This window comes from Rhea pennata, chromosome 3, assembly GCF_028389875.1.
Source record: "Rhea pennata isolate bPtePen1 chromosome 3, bPtePen1.pri, whole genome shotgun sequence".
Lineage (NCBI taxonomy): Eukaryota > Metazoa > Chordata > Aves > Rheiformes > Rheidae > Rhea > Rhea pennata.
Genome location: NC_084665.1, coordinates 105,669,513 through 105,693,062, shown reverse-complemented (window position 1 = coordinate 105,693,062; position 23,550 = coordinate 105,669,513). Strand labels below are relative to the sequence as shown.

Below are 23,550 nucleotides of genomic sequence, written 5' to 3'. Positions count from 1 at the left end.
GCATTTAACTTAACAACTTCTCAACCCTAAGCAGATGATCAATTGCAAAATGCAATAAATAGTTCTTTGTATTGTGTATTGTATTACTAAATGTATGCATGAGTACCACGCTTAGTGGCATGTTCAAGGTCAGTAAGGGGACTGGGAAGATTATGGACACAGAGCTTATTGTAAGGAAAACTTTTTTCTTTAACCTCTCCCTGTCTGCAAACATGCACTACATGCAGTGTTCATTGTAATATTCAAACAGAAGTATATATCATTTGGCCTAAACAACATTAATCTGTGTTCAGAGAGAAAAAAAAAAAAAGAAAAAAAAAAAGACTTATAGGGATCGGCTGACTTGACCCATAAACAGTTGCGAAAATTTAGCTACAATTTTAGAAGTATGGTTGAGCAAACTAACTTGTTTTTTGGTCTGAGATTTTAATAGAGATGTCAGACTAATATATCTTATTTTGTTAGTGGTTTACTGGAGGGAATAAAGCATAATAAAGATTTGAAAATAATATATTGAAAGGAAAGCAAACTCTAATAATAACATACAAATAATTCAGAAGTCAATAGCCCATCTCTGCTGAGCATTACTTTAGCCATGCATACTTCAGCTCATTTTTGAAATATATTAGTAAACAAGAATAAATTCAAAAGGAGGAGAGGAAAGAGTGAACAATCGAGTTGCATGAACATATTACTTCATGGTAGTGTGAAACCAAATATTTAGAAAATGTATTTAGATTTTTCATTTAGCTGTTACCCTGAATAAGAATGAAATATACAATTTAAAATATGAATGCACCAACCTAAAGAAACTTTTTTGACTCATAATTCCTTTGCTGCTCTGGAAGGAGTTGAAGCTTTCTTTATGTATTTATTTATTTATTTAGCTATGTTTTAGATTGTCCATTCTTTACATGGGTATGCCCATTAATATTATCCATGTTTTATAGCTTCTAATAATTTTCCAAGAAGAATCTTTATAGCTCTTTTACACTCTTTAATGGAGTAAGCATAATGTGCAAGAATATCATTTGTGCCATTATATAGGTTGAAACAACCATTCTTGCAGCAGGAAAAAATATATTTTACTCCACTATTATGGTGGCTGATTTCTGATAACCAGGTATTACTGGTCTCTTGTAAAGGCTTTTATATTACAGTATAATGACTGTGTTGTTTTGAAGACCAACAATCAGTTCCAATAGGTTAATAAACTCATTTATTTATAAAAAATAATTTCAAAAGTCTGCCAAATTCATCCAAATTCTAGTAAAAGAAACTGGATTAAGCAAATTACAGCTAGTCAGTTTACATCACTGGAAATGCATTGGGAAATGCATTGCAACAATCCTTACATCAAAATTATTTTCCTCTTAATACACTCAGTACAAAATGCACTTAATCTGGAAAAAGATTTTCAAGATTCTTGTGCAAATAAACACAGTGTGCTTAAACAGTTTCAAATGTGCACAATATCTAAGCTGTTTTCATGTATTTTGGAATAAATGTTGGCTAATTTGTATTTGTTTAACGTGAAACTTCACTGTGATCTCAAGAGAAAATGAAGATTTGATTTTTAGAAAAAAATCTACCTACAAGGAAGATAACTGTGATCAAAGACATATTTTTTAACTTTCACTTGATGTACTCAGTACTAAAATCAGCCTTTACTGAATCAGAACTAAAACTCAGCCTTTAATAAAAAAGACATTATGCAAACATGTGCCATTTACCTCCACAGTTGTAGAAGCATATCATATTTTTACATCTGACCACAAATCAAAGAGCTAGAATTGTTCTTTTGATAAACATGTCTTTTATATATTCAACGAAATTTGGACAATTTAAAAGAGCCCTTTCAATGGCGTCCATTTATCTCATAGGTATTGCTGTAAGGTGTTATTCAGAATGATCTGGGAACATCTGACATTATTTTTCTATATCAAGCATCCAACCGCAGAAAGAGTATAAGAACAGTTTAGTGAGAGATGAAAGAGAACATTTGATGAAGAGTTTGCTCTAGTAATGAGACATCCCTAAAAATGTAAAGTGTGTGACAGTGGGGAAAAGGGAACACTGGTAGTGAATGATCCAGTTTGAAATCTATAATTTAATAATAATCATCTGTATACTTTTCAGGCTTTCCCTCAGGCAGTAGGAAATGTGGCCAAACTTTTATTGGTGGTTCTCAGCTTTCTCCATGACTAGCAAATTTGTGGTTTGATGGCACGTAAGACAATGGAGTAGAAATGCCATAAAATATCACACATGAAATCTCTTGTCACATAATTTAGACATGTCGTGGAAGATAATATAACAGGAGGCGCCATGTTTAGTCAAAGAACAGAGACAGAACAATTCACATTATGATCACTTAGCAGACTAGAAATGTTCTTCTCCACTGAGTACACTGACAGCCAGTAGCCATTACATTCTAAATTAGATACGCTTGTTAGGTGTTTTAAAGTTATGGGCATAAAATTTGGACTTAAAGACCAAGCAGCTCTTTGATATGAGTACACATTCAAGTGTGTACTGATTCTCCTTTAAGAAGACCTCTCTGTTCTCTTGTTTTATATGCATATATGTTTTATATGAGTGAGATTATCCTTTAGCTCAACCTCAAACAAGCAAACATTTTGGTCCAGGGGTGGGAAATCCATAGATTCCCACAATTGCTTTATCTTTTGCTGGCCTGGTAACTGGTGTCCAGCATAAGATTTTGTCAGATACGAAAAATACTTCTTTGATCTACCTCAAAATGACAGATATATCAACACTTTCTTTGTAATTATTGCTTTTTTTTTTAATTTCTACTGTCCATTTTGACTATGTTGTCAGGATATAAAGCAAGCAAATTTCTAGGATTAAGACTTTTGATAACATGCAATTCAAATCAATGTTTCTACAGAAAAACGGGAAAAATTACTGTACAGAGATATCTACTCTTTGTCTTTCCTAATTACCATAATTCTAGAGTACTTTTACAGCATTTACATTTTTTTTTCTTCTGTTTTATCACAGCTAGTAGATCATAACATAAAAACAAACAAGCAAGCAAGCAACTCACCCCTCATACATACACACCTCCAAACTTATTCATTGGTTCAGTGTATAATGAGAAAACATTTAGAATTGAAGCCAGAAGGTTAGGTTATTTGTAAGATTGGACAAAATAGATGGAAGAAGAGGGAATTTAGCAGAAAGTGTGGAGAATCTGGGACTGATAGGGACATAATATGATTGAGAGATGCTGTTGAAGACTTCAGATAGAATAGTTTAACCTAAAGATCATTAGCTAGTTTAACCTAACTAGGTCCTAGTTAGAAAATGTTTAACATGACAAAAATAAGATTAAATTAAATGTAACACCACTAAAAGGAAATTAGTTCCCTAAACCGATATTTTTTCCGCACCTTTGTCTGTCAGTTTTGTTAAAACTTCTCATGTTACAGAAAGATCTTTGCAGATATATATGACATTATTATGGTTTTTGCTTTCTTTCAAACATCATTCAATCACATTTCTAAACAAAGATTATAAGTTACGCTTTCAAACTTGAGCAAAAATTCCAAATAAAGCACTTACCACGGCAAATTGGCCTGTGGTCACTCCAGGCAGCCAGTGTGTCTGTCACTCTCTGGCAAGTGATGCTCTTCGAACCTTGCAGCACATAATTATCTTCACAGGAAAACTGCACGCTTGCACCCACCCTAGCAGAAAAATGGGAGGAGGAAGGAGAGAACTGAAATATGATGTATTAAAAAGGCACATCAGGCATTCTCCACTAGATAAATAAAACAATGACAACATTTCTAGAGTCAAGTGAAGAAATTAAGCGGGGAAAATTTTGCTCCATCCTTACCATATCTAAAAATGAACTTATGCTGTATTATATTTAGTTTGTTCACCATTTAAATAAATAAGGCCAAGGTTATAAAGGAACAGAGATATTAAGTTTTGTTCCTTAAACTATGATTTCAGTGAACCCATTAAGAGCTACAATTAATAAAAAATATATAATTGTTGTTCTTGCAGGCAAAAAAATTTACTTCATGAAAAACTTCAACTTCCCTATATATTTTGAAATACTTAGCAGTTAGAGATGGGAATTTGTCAACAGATAATTCCATTGGGAAATAATAATTTGAGGAAACTATAGTTATCCATGAAAAATGCTTGGATTCATTGAAATTTCCTGCTAAAAATTATAAAAATAATAAATTCTATTAGAATTTAAATATTGATGTTACATTTATAACACATTTGAAGCTTACTAAAACAAAAATGTTTTGCAAAAATATTTTGCAAAAGTATAATGATGATGTCAATTTTGATTTAAAATTTATTTTTTTAAATTTCACTTTATGGAATGTTTTATAACTTTATTCCATTTTTAAAAGAATTTCTTACTGAACAATACTGATTACATTTTATGTAGAGTAAATAAACTGTATTATACAGTAGGCTATGTATATCTCAAACAGGGCTTTCCAAAGCAGCATTAACTTTCTGCTTCCTTTTATGTCTTTCTGCCCTAAAGTATTTCTATTTTTCATGACATTCTTTGATTGCTTGTCACAATCAACCAATTTTGCTGCTAGCTGTTCTTCTGTTTTCATTCCATATTTGATAATCTCTTATTGTGGACAATGTGGTCTCGATATAAACAATTGTTAACTTCCGTTTTAAGTCAGCGAATCCTAAACACCAGGTGACTGCTGGATGAAAGTCAGAAACTCAGTGATTAAAACCGTATTGTGGACAAAAGCAAAGATAATTACACTGTATAGCCTCTGGCTCATTTCTGCTTTACAAGAACAAGTATTTTATCAGTTTCCTAAACACATACCAAGGATTAAATATACTGCTGATCAATATCACAACGTATTTTCATACTTCCTTTTACCAAAAATGTAATAGGGTCATTAAAATTTTTGAGTTTGAATGAGATTCTAGAAATCTGGGATGGCTTTAAAAATTAATTCTATTAACACTTGATGCTTGAGTTGTTAAATGTAGCAAATTCAGAATGATGGGAAAGGTATTAGCCCCTTTCTACAGTAGTTCAGTAGAAATTAATAAAATCCTTGCAGAGTAAAATAATTTTCTAAAATTGTATCTATTTTATACTTGCCACAATTAGCAGGATATGCTAATATCCTTTAGCATATTCTTAATATCTTCAAGTAAACAGTAGAATAAGCACAGTTTCATATATATATCTAATATTTATTAACAATTAGAGGTTCTCTTCTCAGTTAGGGAAATATTTTGATGAATTAATCTAGGCATTTTGATGCTCTAAACACCCTTCTTTGAAATTCAATTTTTTACATATCCTTTTAAAATTATAAGCTCTGAATTTTTTTCTATGGGAAATTTCCCCAGGAAGAAAGAAAGGAAAAAAAGGAAACACACTGAAGACAAATATTTTGAATCTTCTGAAGTGAAGTATTTCAGGATTAGAGCAACATTTTTCATAAAAATATTTATTCTGATTTAGCTTTCACTAGGTTGTTTTTTTTTTCTTTTTTAATAAGCATCAGTTTAAAGAATAAGGTACTCAAAAGCTCCTCAGGATTAGAATTAGAGGTGGAGAAAAGTTTTAATTACAACTCTGAGAATCAACAAATAAAATCTTTTATAAGTTATTTCAAGAATTCTGATTAAATTTTAGGCAGGCTACAGAATAGCATTCACAAGTCTCACCACAATGTCTGAGATAGTTCGGAAGACAGTTTATACATGGCTACGCTATGCACTTAGTATGCTGGTATATCAGCGTGGCTGCATCCCTCGTGAAGCAGCTATTCTTGAGGCATCAGATTTCTGCCATGAGTCTGACAACTGACGCTTTCAAAAAAAGCATTTTAATGTCATTTTAATTCTGCCAAGGCTGACAAACATAAAAATAATGAAAACGACACTCAAAAGATATTCTGGAGGAAGCAACTAAATACTGCAGAATGGAGATACAGACCATTATATTATAGTGTACATAATAAAAGGAATTAAAGCCTGTGTAAATAACTGATGAAGTAAGATAAAATGTCAAGTTTGATTAAGAGACTGTAAAACTCACAGCCATAAATGAAATGCGTCTAATACATCAACAAAACATGAGATTAAGGTTTGTTTTTTTCCTAGTTTGATTACCTTTGTTTGTCTGTTTATTATTTTAATGGATTGAAGACTGAATAATAAAAGATTTATACATATAAAATTATTCTATAATGCATACACTACTACAGCTGAATCGAGTCACATAACTTTAGGTGTTTCAGAGAACAGTCAATAATGAGCAATCTTAGGTAAGCTGAATCACCTCAGCTGAGTGTTTGTTATTTCCAGACAACCAGATTTATTTCTAAATAAGCACCTCAGAGAATGGGATGCAACCGGGCAACACAGTCTGCATTAGGAGTCCTTATCCCTTGAGGAATATTTGAATCACCTAACATCACCATTGATTTTGCCTGACATTTTTCAATTAAAAAATGAGTCTTTCATTAAGGAAGAGACTACTTTGATCTGAAATTTCAAAGGAATTTATTAATTTAACTCATTTTCAGATTTTGTTATTTAATATTTTTAATTTCTTTAATTCCCATGTTTACCTCCCTTGCCGCCCTGAATGAAACTGTGAACTCTGAAAGTCTTAGAATTGTTCTTTTATTCTTAAATATAAACAGGTGGAAGAAATCAGCTTTCCCTTCTTCTTCTTCTTCTTCTTGTTCATCTTCTTCTTCTTCTTCTTCTTCTTCTTCTTCCATTTTAAATTTGAACCATATCAAAGTATAATTTCAGCTTTAATAAAGAAGGCTAGAATTTGATTGAAATAAGCTATTTTTAATGCGGAAAAAATGTAATAAATACTAAGCATAAGAAAGTACATTTAACTTTAATAAGGATTTTTTTGAAAATTAAAAAAATAGATCAAATGTGTCAGTGGAACTGTGGAAAATGATGGGATTTTCCCATATCATATGTACCATAAAATATTTGAGAGCAGAAATGTTATTGTTTGTATCTATTTTCTATTTCATTAGAAAGCTATTATTTTGAGAACTCCCACAAAAAACAAAATTGCATTGATTAAATTCTCATTCATCTAGCAAGGTTTCAGTAGCTATTTCTCCCTCAAACTGAATCCAGATATCTACTGGGTTTTCTGACAACACTGAAAACCCCATCCTCCACTACTTGAACTGAAAACAGCAAAAGCATGGCAAGAGGAGGGAATAAAAGGTTAAAATTTCAATATCTTTTTGTTTGCTTTGTGATATTAGAATAAATGCTATTATTATGCTGGAAACTATGAACTCTTTTCAAAGGACCTGTCATCATTGAATCTGTAGGGTCTCAGGCTGACTTGAAAATAAATGCTCTGTCTTTCCATCAATCTCACTCACTACATGCCTTTCAGTAGAGTGGAAAAGCTTTTGAATAATGTGCACTTTCAGATGTTTTAGTTCTGATTAATATCAACAGTCATCATTCTCCTGACAAGATAGTTCCTTCTGGAGTAAACCCTTGCCTTTCTTTTATTCTCCACAGAGAGTTTATTTTCGCTACATTGGAGAAATGCAGAATTGGAGCAGCATTATTTTCCCTTAAAAACAGAAAAGCTTAATTTGTCTTTTCAGAGAAAGAAAAACTAAATCTCAGCTGAATTCTCTATTTAAACTTCAAGCTAGCTATAGGTAATTTTTAAGATATCTTCTAAATAGATCCAAAAAATGAGTTTATAGTACAAGAAAGACAGTTGTTATTACATAATCAATTTTCAGATAAAAAGGTTATGAGAAAAATTCACTTTTATTGTTTCTCTCAAACAACAGTCATAACTGGATGTCGAAAACATGTAGATAAAACAGACAGATAAATAATAGCGACTAAAGCATATCGACAGGCTTTGTTTATCATATATTGTATGATGTTGCTGATAATATTATTTGAACATCTTAAACATTCATTTATCTCCATTTATCTCCATAACATTAGGTGAAACTAAAGTATTATCAGAGGCTAAATGGAGTAAAAGAAGGAGAGGAATATCCATATTCTGTCAACTGATTAAGCATTGCCCATAAATAGGCTTCAGATATTTAAGATTCCATTAACCCACAGTCATTCATAAAAGACTGTGTTCAAAATATAGTTATGCATGTTTTGTAGGGTTCCTCAATCTTAGATCCCAACAGATACCTTAAAATATACTTTGAGATTTGATGTTCTTTTGAGTCTTCTCTCTTCCTGAGATTTTCATGCACTCCTGGGATTAGCAGTTGCTAAGCTATTCTATATTTGGACTCATTCATATGTTTGGATCTTTGGACCTGCTTCTTCTGGTGGGTCAAAACATGTGCTATTGATATCATTATTTAGACCATTCAATAACTAGTTATCATTTTGTTGATTTAATTAAAAATATTTTAGGGTCTTTTCCAAATTAATCTGCCTACAATTTTTTAAGTTTTCATTTCTACTACATTGTAGAGGCAAAAAAAGCAACTCTTCTTCCTATACTCTTCCAGTTTACGAATACAATTAGACCTGCCAGACATTGTGAATATGCAATTGTTTCCTAACTAAATTCAATACTTTGCATTAAAGATCAAGCACATGGCTGGAAATGCAAATATGGGTCAACTTGAGTCAGATGCTATATATATAAGTATCTTCTTCTTGGTGATATACAAAATTAAGTGTGCCTACCTGAAGTCAGAGCCCACCCTTTTCCCATTTTCAGGAATTCCAGGATCGGGACATGCATCAGATGCAACTGCATCCCCACCTTGAGTCACTGCAAAGTAAAGTAAAAGAAAATAAATTGTAAGTTATACAGCTGGAAGGATGACTCTTCACTTCTCCTGTAAATTAACTTCCACGACCTGACCTTAACTACATGCACATTCACATTTTTTTTTCTTGAAACCATATAAATTAGGACAGAAAGTTAAGCCCCATATAACTGACTTCTCAGGTATACTGCTTATTTTCTTTGGTTATGATAAAAATAGTGTGTTTCCCTTCTGTGGAAAAATAAACAGTAGATTTCCCACTGTGAGTCATGTTTGCACACTAGTATTCATATTTTGTCTCAGACAAGGAAAACAAGATTGCATGAAGACATTCTTTGAAATATTCACAATACTCCACTACAAGATTACGATAGCTTGAGAAAATAAAACTTCACTTAACTTTTGTCCATAAAAGGACTTGAAATAGATAAAAGCAAACAACATGACGGTAATACAGAAATATTTTAATGAGGATGTAGTTCATCTCAAAAATATATAGAAAACCCCACAGAGCAATTCATTTGTGACCAGCTGAACATCTGCACATGTAAAGAAGGCTCAGCATCTCTATTTTGTGATTTCAGGTAGGGACGTAAAGAGAAGGTCAACACTTTTCCATTTCTTTCCTCCTCCATTCTTTTCTCCTCCAGAGTGTAAAGTATTTATATATACATATATAAACTTACAGTCCTCTCAAAACTAAAATCCAGTTCTCATTTTTTTTTCTTAATTTGTAAAAAGATATTTGTGCAATATACGGAGATTGATTGTAGAGATAAGACACAAAGTAAGGCAGCCACAATACTATGATAGAACACTTAAATAGACAGGTGCTTTCTATCTAGCACATATGCAGATGTATGTGCATGCATGCTTACATACCCCTCCTATCTTTTTGCATTCCCTCAGAAGAATACAGCTAGCAGACTTGTGGATGAGCCAGCAATGTGCCCTTGTGGCCAGGAAGGCCAATGGTCTCATGGGGTGCATTAGAAAAGACTGTGGCCAGCAGGTCAAGGGAGGTGATCCTGCCCCTCTGCTCAGCCCTGGGGAGGCCTCATCAAAGGTACTGTGTCCAGTTCTGGGCTCCCCAATACAACAGAGACATGGAGCTACTGGAGAGAGTCCAGCGCAGGGCTACAAAGATGATCAGAGGGCTGGAGCACCTGCCCTATGAGGAACGGCTGCGAGAGCTGGGCCTCTTCAGCCTGGGGAAGAGAAGACTGAGGGGGGATCTTATCAATGTGTAGAAGTACCTGAAGGGAGGGTGTCAAGGGGATGGGGACAAACTCTTTTCAGTTGTCCCGTGTGACAGGACAAGAGGCAATGGGCAGAAACTGAACCACAGGAAGTTCCTCCTGACCGTGAGGGGGAATTTCTTCCCTGTGAGAGTGACAGAGCATTGGCACAGGTTGCCCAGAGAGGTTGTGGAGTCTCCTTCTCTGGAGATCTTCAAGGCCCGCCTGGATGCAACCCTGTCTACCATGCTGTAGGTGACCCTGGTTGAGGAGCGAGGTTGGACTAGATGACCTCCAGAGGTCCCTTCCAACCTTACTGATTCTATGATTCTGTGGATCACATACTTAACTCATCTTAAAACATTTTGGAGAAACCCTTAAGAACAGGGTAGGATGTTCTTCTTCAATGAAAACAGATTTATCTCAAATATTTCAGCTGGACACAATAAATTATGTAAGCCTGAGTGGACCGTGGTTGACAACATTACCACTGAAGGTGATGAGAGATTAGATGTACAACGTGACCGATATTTTTCACTCAGAGGCATGTTTTCCTTTATGCTCCTTCCAGCAGCACCAGGAGCAATTAATTTATATGAAATCTGTTTTTTTACAGGAGAAAATCAACAGCAATAAACAGCTGTGTTGTAGCACTAAATAACATAACTAAGCAAAAAGCTCTTGTAAGTATCAAAATGACAGGGCATAGGTTCCTCTAAAAATAGAGAAATTGCAACAGTTGTGGTATCCTTCAACATTTAACTATATTCCTTTCTTACTTTGGCATACAGAATGTTTTAAAAAGATAGAAAAGCAGTTGAAACTTCTCTTTCTCCACGTGTCTCTTTAGCCCTATTTATTGTACTGTATATTGTCTGTCCCAGAAACTCTAAATGAGGTGATGAAGGATTATGACGCTCTGAGAAACTTTTTTCCAGGTACAACTTAAAAACAGCATCTTGGCTGTAAAATAACACATTTTACCTAAAAGATTATTTCCTGATAAATAAAAATACACAGCCATGTGTATAGATCCAGTTCATATGAACGAAAGTATAGCATATTTTGCATGCAGAGAAATAAAAGGCTTAAGTAGGTGACACCACATTTGTATATGGTTTTCACAACATAAATTAAAATTATAAATAAAAACTACAGCTTTTGGTCATTATACCAGACCAATTTATAGCTAGAGATAAGGCTGTTAAGATGACTGGGAAGGGAGACAATATATTATTCAGATTTAAAGCATCAAGTATAAATTAAATGTATTTTTAAAATGTTGATCTGTTTATGCAAAAAAAAAAAAAAAAAAAAAAAAAAACAAAAATCAAAAAACAAAAAACCTCCATGTTTTAGAGAAAATGTGCTTGTTTTGGATGCCTGGAAATGACAACTGAATCCTTACTCATAGCACTGAACGAAGTGATCTCCCCAGGTGGAGGCTGATCTTTTTGCAAAGTTTCCGTCTCAGCCACTACCTTGCTCAGTCAGCACGTGCTCGCGTGGACATCGCGGAAGGGTGACCGAGGCTGCCCCTTCCACAGGGAAGCGCCGCTGCTCGGAGCGGAGCAGGCGTCGCGTGCCCGCAACTCGGCACGTCTTCCCGGACGTCCACAGGCCTTCCTAGACATGGCCGGGCTTTCGCTTCTGCTTTCCCCAATGAACTATCAATTGTTTTGTAACAGATGGTGGTTGTATGACATGCTGTCATAACAAAAAAAAAGAAAACAATTCCCTGTGAAACAAGCCTGTCTGATCTTATCTTTCCGAGCGGGAAAAAAAAGAATAAATTTCTCAAATTAGTGAAACTATGTATTATTTTAGTGGTTTGGAGGCACCGGGGACTTTGGCATATTAATATGTATATATTAATAAATAGTGTTATAAATAGAAATAAATTTATATAAAAATAAATAAATAGTATTATTTAATAAATGATATTTTTAAAAGTATAAACATACTTTTAGATTCAGATATGCTAAAGCCTCTACCTGGCAGTATTTTAGTATTTACCTAGAACTTCAAATTTCAATAATTTTCCAAGTTTTCTAAGTTGTTTTTTTTTTTTTAATCCAAGATGTTATCATTCATACTGAAAACAGATGAAAAGTAGCCCAGGTGAACCCCTGTCAGAGACCTTAATCTTCCTCTGTTTCAGTCCTGTCTGTTTTCCCTGGCTCCCTGGCCCCCTGGCTCCCTCCCTGTCTATGGAGTATATCACCACTGCTGCTGAGGTTCATAACATCAGGGAGGAGAAAGAATCATCTTTGGCACCGCTATGCCTTAATCAGCAAAATTTACCATAAAGCACTAACAATATTCTTCTATGTTGTGAGTATAAACTAAACATTCACAAATCTGCTGTAATGACAAAGAAATTTAAGACAATATGTCTTAAAATACATGCCTAAATGTGTTTTCTAATTCTCCGTATAGCCTCTCCACTTATCTCCATTGCACACAGTTGTTCAAGGAACCATCAGAAGAAAGGCACGTGCTTCTGCATTCCCTGAGGTCGACTTCAGAAAAGGGTTTGGTGCACAGGGTAGGGAGAACAGTGAGGGGAGTACGGATTCCAGTCAGGTTTGGTGTTTTTTTGAAAACATAAGTTACCATAGAGTATAATAGAACTCTGCTTTTCTCTTTTCTAACGGAATATTTGAGAATATCAAAGAGGCTTCAACCATCAGCTGTGTCTTTGGTATGCAGACATAGCATTCTCAGGGGACACAGCTTAACTCTTGTGCTTCTCATCATACCATACTATTAAACACTGCAAACCTTATATATTCTCAGGCTATTCTGCAGAAATAGTTGAAGAGGGACTGTGAGTTCACCAGTGTGATGGACATTTTTTCAGTCTATGTATAGCCTGTACGATTAAGCCTAAAAATACTAAAGATTTAAATTTCCATTTGTTAAAAAAAATATATATATTATTTTTCTTTTCTCAAACTTGAGAATGAATTAATATGTCTTCCATTTTCTCTGCTGTGTTCATGCCAGCTGAAATTTCCATAGCTTTGGCAATAATATTAATTGATTTATCTGGTATACAAGGAAGAAAGAGCTCTTTCAAGATGTTTCATATGCTCTGGTTCTAACACAATGGTACTGAAGAATGATTGGCAGTAACCATAAGCAGAAATCAGACTTTAAAAGTTTGTAAAAATAGTAATAAACAGGTAGCACATGCGTTAACATCCTAATTTAGTTCAGTATTCGGGGAGTGTTTAATGAAGAAATGATATTAAGCAGGAGAAAGGGATAGTGCAATCCATATTTTATGCAGCAAGATGAGCAGCATATGATCTCCCTTGCTAAAATACCAGTTCTACTCAGGGTAAGCTGCCTTGCTTTAAATGCATTTGGAATCCGAATTTACTTTAATGATCTACTCATTCTCAGCTGAAGCATGTGATTAAATGCTTTGATGGGTGAGACTTTGAAGCAAAAATAATTATGTATAGATGCTGCATACTGCATATCTTTCTTCAATACTCTTTAGATTACTAACAAATATTTGGCGGTTTGTGCTTCAGGCTGCAACACTTACAATTTAAGTTTAACAAGTTTTAGCATTCTGTTTGATCATTTGCACGTTCTCTATAATAATAGTATGTAGTATCTAGTATGGTAATATCTAGTGATATTACCAATTTATAGAAATGTTCTGGAGGAAAAAAAAAACCAGCTAAATCCAGGCACACCTACTCTTTCAATAATTTGTTTTGAATACTTACCAAATTAAACCAAAAATTGTAAGAATCGCCTATGAAATGGCCTTGTCAAATACTTTGTGGAGGTTAAATAAAATAAAAGACCCAGAAATTCCCTATGGAAAGGTATCCTAAAAAATGGCAGTTTTTCTAGTGCAGACTGACAAGTTTGTAAACTCAACAAGACTTTACGATGAATGAGTACTGTATCTCCCTCTCATGACACAAATAAAAGCTGACATATGTAAATATCAATCTCCTCCCAGCCAAGAAGTCACACATAAGTGCAATGACACTGTATTAGTAAAATGAGGTAATAGAGGCAGTAATTGATGTATTACAGACACATCTTGATTATTCTTAAGCTCCTTAAATTTGCATCTATTTACATTTTAATATTTGAAAAGGTTGATTCATATTTCAAAACAGGTTCTAGACATGATTTGGGTCATTAAATAATTATGTTTTAAAAATGAATTCAAAACATGTTAATTAACCTGTATAAAGCACAAAACAAGCTATTTGTTTCATGTAGAGATGAATAACGTGGTTACTGGAAAAAAAAATAAACTTACATATTGCATGTCTTGAGATGACAATATACAGACAAAAGATATAAAAGATTATCATTGTATAAAATAATTGAATAAACTAGAGCTATTTTGAATTTAGAAAGTTGGAATTAATGGATGAAAGGGAAGATTTTAGGATGCAAAATCTTAAATCCATAAGTTCCTTAGCAGGTAGAATTAACTGAATGAAATTTTCCACCATAAGCTCTGCATGCACTCTAACATGTCAATTATTCCCAGCCTGGGGATAATTTTAAGCTTTCAAAGTTTTTCTTTTCTGTAGATCAAAGTGAAAGAATTAATTTGAGAATAATTTTAATGGTCAGATTGCATATACAGTGGGGGCAGGTTGTCCATAAAGAAAATTTGTTAGGAAACTTCTAATGTGTCGCGGTTATTAGCAGCGCATAATCTTTAGCCATTTCAAGATAGCTACTTAATGCAAAGTATAAGGCAGCAAGTTAGAGGCATGACTAAACTTGCGTTATAACCAATGTCTTTGCATAAACCACATCATCTGTATTAGGTTTTATTTTTAAAAAATCTGAAACATTCATGAAAGGAGGAAACAATTTTATATGAAAATATGCACAAAAAAGTCACTCAGTTAATCAACATTCTTCTAGTTTTAATAATTTCAACTACATTAATAAGTGATTACTTATTTTGTCTTTTGAATTTTTCATCTAATCAGAGACACAAAACTCCCTTTTCTATTTTCTGTGTGTCTTTTGTAGAAAGACATGCATGAAAAGTATTAAGCTGGAACCCTAATGGTGGGATTCAAGGACATTGCTTGTAAGGTTATGTGAAAGGAAACTAAACCTTTGCTCAGTAACAGTCATTACCTCATAATTAAGACCACAAATTTGGTACAAAATGCAGATTTGAGTAGAAATAACAGCTGCAACATAAGCAGCATGGTAAAGTGTTTTCCAGTTGGACAAAGAAAAGCTATGTAATGTATTTTCCAAGCATCCAGGCTTCTAGAGGCTCCCCTTAATTCTCCTATGAACTAACTATAATCTTTAAATACTAGTGAGCAGAAAAATGTGGTCATGATGACACCAGAGGACATAAGTGTGTAAAGTTGCTCTGGGCAATCATAAAAAGAGAGACACACTGAGCCTGAAGATGCCCAGGTGAATCTGGTCCCAATATACACTTCCAGATGGTGCTGTGTTTCTCACGTTTATTAAAAAGTCTTCCTAAGCATTGTTCTATTATTTTTGCAAACTGTGCAGAGTTGCTAGTTTTCATTTTAGTTGAAGTTCGCCAATGTTTCCTACTATAAGAGTACTTTATCTTGGAAGATTTATAAGGAAAAATTAACTCTCCTTCTTGCTTTAAAAACTGAGAGGCATTTCCGTTGCATTTCTGCAGCAGAGGTTAGAAAAAAATATATCATTTTTCCCCATGCTAAAGGTAAGTCTCTTCATTGTTTTTTGAATAAGCTGTAACACTCTCACACAGTAGTAAATTTAATAATCATCCCACTAGCTTGCAGCTGTAAACACTTACCCAAAATACAGAATCTGGGGAGTTTACCATATATTCATGGAACTCCCTTCCTTCAATCACAGTTTTTTTTTCTACCAGAAGTCCTTCAGGTCCTAACCAAAACAGCTAATATGTCCCTGTTAATGTGATATGTAAATGTACCACAATTTTTTCTCTTTAAAAAAATACATTACCATTTATTTTTCATGCCACATGATATGAGGAGGAAGCAAAATTTTGATATGACAATGATATATCATTATACATTTATCTTTTGCAGACAACACACTAAGTTTCGTGTAAGGCACAGAGTAAATAGAAGCCTCTTCCAGTGCCACTTCATTCAGAAGTGTAGGAAATTCAGCAATTTACTTTGAAATAACAGAACTGACGAAGAGTCAGTAGTAAAGAGCTATTTTATGGGATATCCAGGAACATTCTTTTAAAGTAAAATAAACTCAACAAACATTGTTTTGTCTCAGTGGCTTAGAAGTTTGGAAAATTCCATTTTTCACCAGTGTCAGGTTATAAACTCACCCTACAAAGCTATTTACTTGTAAATATACCATCACTTTATAACATATTTTATTGATTCAGAAGGCAGTCTTTTAGTTTTCCTTTAAAATAGTTATATGGTATCTTATGGATTACCTCCATTTCTGCAGTTGAAGGTGAGTATAAATTTTAATTTTACATATCAATAAGAGTTAAAATGACTGTTTAAATAAAATTCTAATTTCCTTAATTAGATATTTAATACTTATTTTAAAATCAATGTGTTACCTGCTTTTTCAATCTGCAACTGATATTAAATTCTTGGCTGACTTTTCAGAGTAAATGTTAAATATTGTACAGCAAATCCTAAGATGTTACAAAATAATTAGTCATGGACATAATGCACTGATCACCTTTAGGATTTTGCCTTGAATTGATACATATTGGTCCAGTGCACAAGATTAGGAGAATTTAATCAGAGTCTTTTACTTTGACAAACAGTTTGTTGCAAACTAATCGTTAACTATAGTATAGTCTACCAAGTGGAGTGGTTTATATGTAAATGAAGAAGACAATATTTAACAATTCAGTTCTCTGTCCTACCTCTGACTTTTTGGTGACCATTTAGGACCACCTAAATGGTGGTCAAAGTGAGGCCTAGGTAGAATATAGAAGCTCATGACCAGAACTAGTTCTGAGATTTCCCATTAAGCTGCTCTCCAAACCTAGAGGCACTTAAATTGTGAGGGGTCTTCATTTTTAGTTTTTTAGTTTCCTCTGCTTAATAGCTGCAGTTTTTTTTTACCAGCCCATCTGGTATCTAACCCAACTGACATCTCTTAGCAGTCCTCTTGATGGAACTATCCACTGCAGTGTCTTTCTATAAGAGTTACAGCTAACAGATGTAGTCTCAGAACACATCTAAGGCATGACTAAGAAGACTGAGCTTCTCACAAATACACTAGCTGATGATTATTTTCTTTATAGCTGCAGCTCAGCAGTTACAGCAGGCTCCAAAAAGACAGAAGATTGGAGTTCAAATACCTTGTCTAGATTAGTTAAAGATCTTCAATTTTCTGTACAATGTTCACGTCGAAAGCTACTAATATATTGATGTGCTTAGATCACTCCTCTATCTTATTGAAATTAGAAAATATGGGGAAAAAGTCAAGATTATTCGGTTCAGGAAAAGGAAAGCATGACAAAGCCACTCAGGACATGAAAGACATGGATTCCAAATACTGCTGCAGGCACTTGTTTTCAGATATAATTATATTAGGAAGTCATGAATAAAATAAGCAATTCCTGAGACCTCAAAATTCTGCATGTGATTTAAACAGGGCAGCTGGACACTTCCTCAAAATCTCTAGCCTGCTACTGAGTGGTTCTCCTCAGATGCAAAAAAGATTGTGACCACTAATCAGAGGATGAAACCCTCTTTCTCCCTAGTAAACAGCCTTCTTATCAGAGTTTTTCTGGAGGGAGGACGAGGAAGGAAGAGTTAATCCAGTTCAGTTTTGGAATGGCAACTATATTTGTGTTCTTGGAGGAAGGGTTCCAAACTGTGGACTACAAAAGGATCAGACTTCCTCTGTTGCACTGAATAGAAGATTAGGTCCATATTTTTTGTATTTCTGACCAGCCGAACACATTTTGCTGTCACATGAAGTTGGAACACAGAGCACAGTCACAATGAGGCTGCTCATTCAGGGTACTGACCACTCCAGATATTTTAATGATTCTTGATATTGGATGTGCCACCAAATGTTAAAGTACATCAGGAGTAAGATCAAGGAACAAGGTATTGGGCCAGGGGCAGGAAGCCAGCAGAGGTTGGGTACTCACGTAAGAGACAGGAATTTTCCAGCAAAAAAGATGCACCAAGATACAAGGCACAAGCAACTTTCAGCAACAGGACTGGCAAAGACAGCTTGTCAGCGGCTTGTGGGGAAGGGGAGGTTGTACTGTGCTTAAAGGGCAGCTCAACTTAAGGGAACTGAGCAGTGTATGGGTAAGCACTGCATCGCATAGCACTGCAAGCTAAGAACTTAGTTCAGAGCTGGAGTCCTTCTCTATGGTTTCTGACCTCACTGATTCCTTTCTATTCATTTTATGTGACTACTCTTAGTTGACTATTTTCAGTTTTGGTATTGTTGCTTTATTCTCCTTGGAGAATCTGTTGGCTCATTAGTGGACCCAGAATCACATCTGAGGAAGATATTTACATCTTTCTTAATTACTGAACAGTGCAAACTGGACACAATTTACTTTGCTATTCATCCAAGAGAAAGTGAACAAAACTATGATTTACAGATGGTTAAATAACTTTTCTCCTCAATGTTTTGTTTTACTTTTATTCTTTTCCCTTATTTGTTTCAGGATTACTGAGTACTGCTAAGACAAAGTTTTTCCAGTTCTTACAAATATCCTACACTTCTAACTCTGATGAACATGAGTAGAAGGGAAAGTTGCCAATGACTCAAATAACTGAAAGAATAAAGGAGTAATAGCTGTCTTTTCAGATCCCTCCTGAAATTATGCTCTGACACCTAGAAAAGAAAAATCAAAAAAAATCTGCAAGTTGGTATATAGCATGCTTTTGTAGGTATAATCACTGTGACACATTTGTAATATGTGGGCAAACATGCATATTGTGATAGCAGGACTAAATTCTAGTCTATATCTAAAACAGTATGTCAATTAACTTTTTAAATCTTTCCACTGGAAAGGATGAAACCGAGCCAACCCAATATATAATCTGTCTTTTACTTTACCTGCCTCAGACAAAATTATAATTATATTTAAATTTTCAATGGGGTCAGTATGAGACTGAATCTATTAATAAGTGTTTATCTGCTGATTCAAGTGGAGAAGAAATGTGACTTTCCAGTGCCATAACCTTTAGCAGAACAAAGTTGTTAATTTTGGGAACCTGTTTTCTGTACTTATATTTTCAGCTAAATAGTTTTAATGTTATATATGATATTTAATATATATGATATATCAAACACAAACCTATAGCCCAAACCTCTAACTGGACTTAGCACAGAAAACTGAAGAGTCACACACTTTCATTTAAAAATCTCTCTTCTCCTAATAATAATGATGTAATTCATTTGTCGAGTACTTGATCAGGCTATAGGAAATGGAGATATGGAGGAAATGGAGGTTAAAGCCCACCTCTCCTATGTGCTAATGGGATGCCATATCACCACCCTGTAGTCTTCTTTGCATCTTCTCTGCTTTATACAAAGTAATGTGAGACTTTCCTCTTATGGTTGTAGGATGTAAGAGCCACATCTAGAAGGTAGGAGTCTACTGCTCACTCAGACACTGAGAATTTGCTGAGCAGACCAGCAGGCTGAAAATACTGCTGGAAGGGGAACATTCTGGGGCCCAAACAGGAGAGAGTAGAATTTGTTAGCGTTCTGAAAATTGCTGAATGACTCTGAAACCAAGCACCTACTTGTGAGGTCATGGAGGCAGAGCTGTACACAAAAATTGTCTGTCTGGCCAAGTCACTGCATGTAAAAAAAATTATCCAGATCTGGGCCTTTTTTTTTTTTTTTTTTTTTTTTTTTTTTTTTTTTTTTTCCAGTTAGAAGCCTCCCAGTCTTATCTGGGAAGATGCTCATAAAGAAATGTCTAAACTGACTCACTTTGAAGCTCTGGCCAGCTCAGGGTCCCATCACAGCTGTAAAAGGAACAAAAGTGAACTTTCACCTATTGGGGAGAGACTAGCTCTAAGAAGAAATACATATTCTATAAAAATAGTTATTACATGAAACTGCAATTCTTGAGGCAGGCACTGAAATCCACACTCCCACCATCCCAGCTGATGGCTGAAACTTAGGTGAGAGAGTCTGTCTCTTTGCTCTCTCTCTGTCTCTCAGAACTTTGAGTTATTTTATGCAAAGTGCATCAGTTCAGAAGCAGAGGGAGAGTATTCCCACTGCTATCTGTCCACATCTATTAAGAGAAAGCAGTGATCTCTGCTTCCTTATGGGTATCCAGTTCCAGGAGAGACTTCTGGATTGAGAATCCTTAGTATACTGCAGCACTTGCTGACAGCTCTGTAAAATGCCTAGCCCAGAGACAGGATTTACAACACATGCTTATTATAGCAGTTCTATTACTGCATGCACTTTTCAGGCTCCTACTCAGGGAAATGATTACGACATTGTGCTCTATTATATAAATAAACAGTGTGTAATCATCAGGAAATATATGGAAAATTGTATAAGAAATGGAAATTTCAGTACCCTTTTTTTTCTCCTAAAACTTGTGTTACATACTTTCAAGAGTTGGTTTAAAAAAGTAAATGTAATTTTTTGTGTTCCTCACTTGAAAGTGTCCAGTAGCTAATAAGATGACCTGAACTGAAATCTAAATGCTATGGATCTGCAGAGTGGATATTATATGACACTACTTCAAAAGACTGCATTCTGCCTTTCAAGCTGAAGTGTAAGAACTAGAGTCCCAGCAGTACATAATTTTTGCTGGTATATGACTTAGAGTAGCTCAGAACATACTTGAAATAAAAATATAATGCCTTATGTTGTCCTAAATTGTCTTCCTGTAACTGTTGTAATTAGGTATAGTATTCCAAAAGAGAAAAATATTACACCATGGATAAGTGAACAAGCTCAGAGCAGAAGCTTTCTCTGTATAAAAATACATGCTCTAACATTATTCTAATTCTCTAAAGTCTCAGCTTGAAGTTATAGATAAATAAGTAACATCAAAATAAATGCCTCTTTTTGTACATGATGTGCAGCTCAACAATATCTCATGCTCTCATTATCTTTAAAATATACATCACAAATATTCATAACATTATTTCAGCTTGGCTCTTTTGCCCCTTTCACTGAGATTAGCAGGGTGGATGTCAGCTGCAATATGATCTATTTTGGCTGTTCCCTACCACTCTTCTCACTATGACAACAATAAAAAATAAATAAATAAATAACCTAAGTAATTTATCACAATCTTCTACAGCATCTATGTGTACACACCTCTATCTTGAATACGTAACCTCAATCATTCTGACAGGTCTGTTTATTCAGGTGAAATGCCAAACTGATAATTCATCCTTCTTTTTCCTCTTTCTTACATAAAGTCAGTGACTTATTCATGTCAGTCTGTTAATTCTTGAGGGAAAGAGGCAAAGAGGTTGTATTGGCTCCTCAAATATATTCTGGTCCTGAGAATGTAACTAAACTCAGACACGCTCTGAATAAGTAATGGTTTTTGGTCCTAATACAAAAGAAGGAGAAAAATAAAGACTTCCTTTTGGGGGTTTTGCTCACTGGTTGCCCTTTAAAAGTTACTAGGCCTTTCTAACAGTTGCTTCCAGCTCTGAAAGACTCTATTACTACATAAACCTGAAATCTGATCGACAGAGCATGTATCCCAACTGAATTTAAATATATGACTGTTTACACCTGAGAATGAAGGTATACTCTTAACATATGCTGTAATTTTAATTATAGGTAAAACATTATTGTTTTACGGATCAATTCATATATTCTGTCCATATACGTTATATGATGGTATTAATAAAAAACAGGAGTTCGATTTACTTTTGATACATTTTGAATAGCCCTTCTTGTGAATCTGTGTTAGGCAGATTCTTTAAAGCCTCCCAACCCGACGGAAAGGTCTCCCTTGTCTTTTTAGACCAGTCCAAGGTGCATTTTATCAATGTCCCATTTCTAGCTATATCAGAGCAGCTCAGCTTTACGTCCGTGTAAAATGGAGCCCATGGTAATTAATTGATAGAAATGATCAAATACCGTGCATGAGCCTTTTGAAACTAACTCAGCATGAGAATGGACTCAAAAGTCATTATGCTTTTCCCTAGATAACTTGAAACAGACATGCTGTAATCTTGTCGCCGCTCCCAAAGTTTCTTAAAAATGAGAATTTCGGTTTGAGATCAGTTTAAGAGATGAATGCTTTTGCTTCTTTCTGAGGCTGACAAGTTTCATTTTACCCATGACAGCCTCCAGCTGCTAAATAGAAATACGAATTGAACCCTGACTACTGATGTGAAAAGCCAATTCTGATGCTTTCACAAGAGAAAGAGGTAAGATCTAGTTAAGCACTGATTGTAGCAATCATATTTTATAGCTGTATTAGGATTAGTAAGACAGTGACCTCCACCCTAATAAACAAAAATGCCTGACATGCACTTATTTTACCCGACATCTGTGTAAATAAAAATGTCAGCCATGCCAAATAACTTCATTAATTAAAACGAGCCATGTAAAGTGACGTACAGAGCCATTTCAACTCCCTACAACAATGCATTTCAAACCTTTTAAACTGAAATACAGTTACTTATCAGAGAGATCCAAGAAGCCCTGTCAATAATTAGAGGTAGATTTTACGGCCTACATGTCTTCATTCACGTGGTAGAAAAGATGAATTGTATCCTGCTGGAAGTTCTCCCTGTCCGAATTGTCCTTAGCATATGAGGACTAACAATTACTTGGGTTTTATGCCTTTTTCTACGTCGTCCCAGGAGCTGCTGAGAGCAGGGAAGGGAGGGCAGATGGGCAGCGACTAGCTCTGCCAGCGGTATGGCTCTCACTGCCACATCAGGTTGGTCCTTTGTGCCACTTCTCCAGGGCTATGAGCCCTCGCAGAGCTCTGGGTGACCAGGAGAGGCGCAGCTGCAGAAATGGAACAGCCGCAACTCATGTCACCAGCCACCAGCTTCCGCCCAGTTATTTCCTCAGCTTTGCAAGGGTCATTAGCAAGAGAGTGCCCTCTGCCTCTTTCTTGCAACAATATAGCAAGATACTATATTTTGCCCCAAAATGGTGAAAACTTGGATCCAGTCTTCCATTCAATATCAACTGCAAAATTTTCTCTGAATTGCTTTTGTTCTTTGAAGATTCGATCAATCAAAATTAAGACCCCCTGCTGAACAAACAGTGAAAAAAATTTAAGTTTTTACCACACATAAAATCAACACACATATGTAATTAGGGTAAAATGAAAAGTCAAACACAGCATGAATGGCACGTGCCATGGTTGTCTATTGAGAGAATGAGAATTAACAGTGAGCGTTCTTACATGACCCTCATCTCTTGATTTTTCATTAATACAGAATTTACATTTCAGTCGTTCAGATTTTGTTGCTCTGTTCTGCACTTAATACAAAATGTTAATTAGATAATTATAAAAGTATATTTTTTATTGGCTACTT

At 34.9% G+C, this 23,550-nt stretch overlaps 1 protein-coding gene across 1 annotated transcript in view; it reads right to left on the bottom strand.

The window, feature by feature from the left end:
* CSMD1 (CUB and Sushi multiple domains 1) overlaps positions 1 to 23,550 on the bottom strand; it is a 1,182,441-nt gene that overhangs the window by 375,521 nt on the left and 783,370 nt on the right. Inside the window, exons 8-9 of the mRNA XM_062571121.1 lie at positions 8,722 to 8,809; positions 3,589 to 3,713 (exon numbers count right to left, since the gene is read on the bottom strand). Of these exons, the coding sequence (XP_062427105.1) occupies positions 3,589 to 3,713; positions 8,722 to 8,809 (213 nt within the window). The remainder of the gene's footprint in view (positions 1 to 3,588; positions 3,714 to 8,721; positions 8,810 to 23,550) is intronic.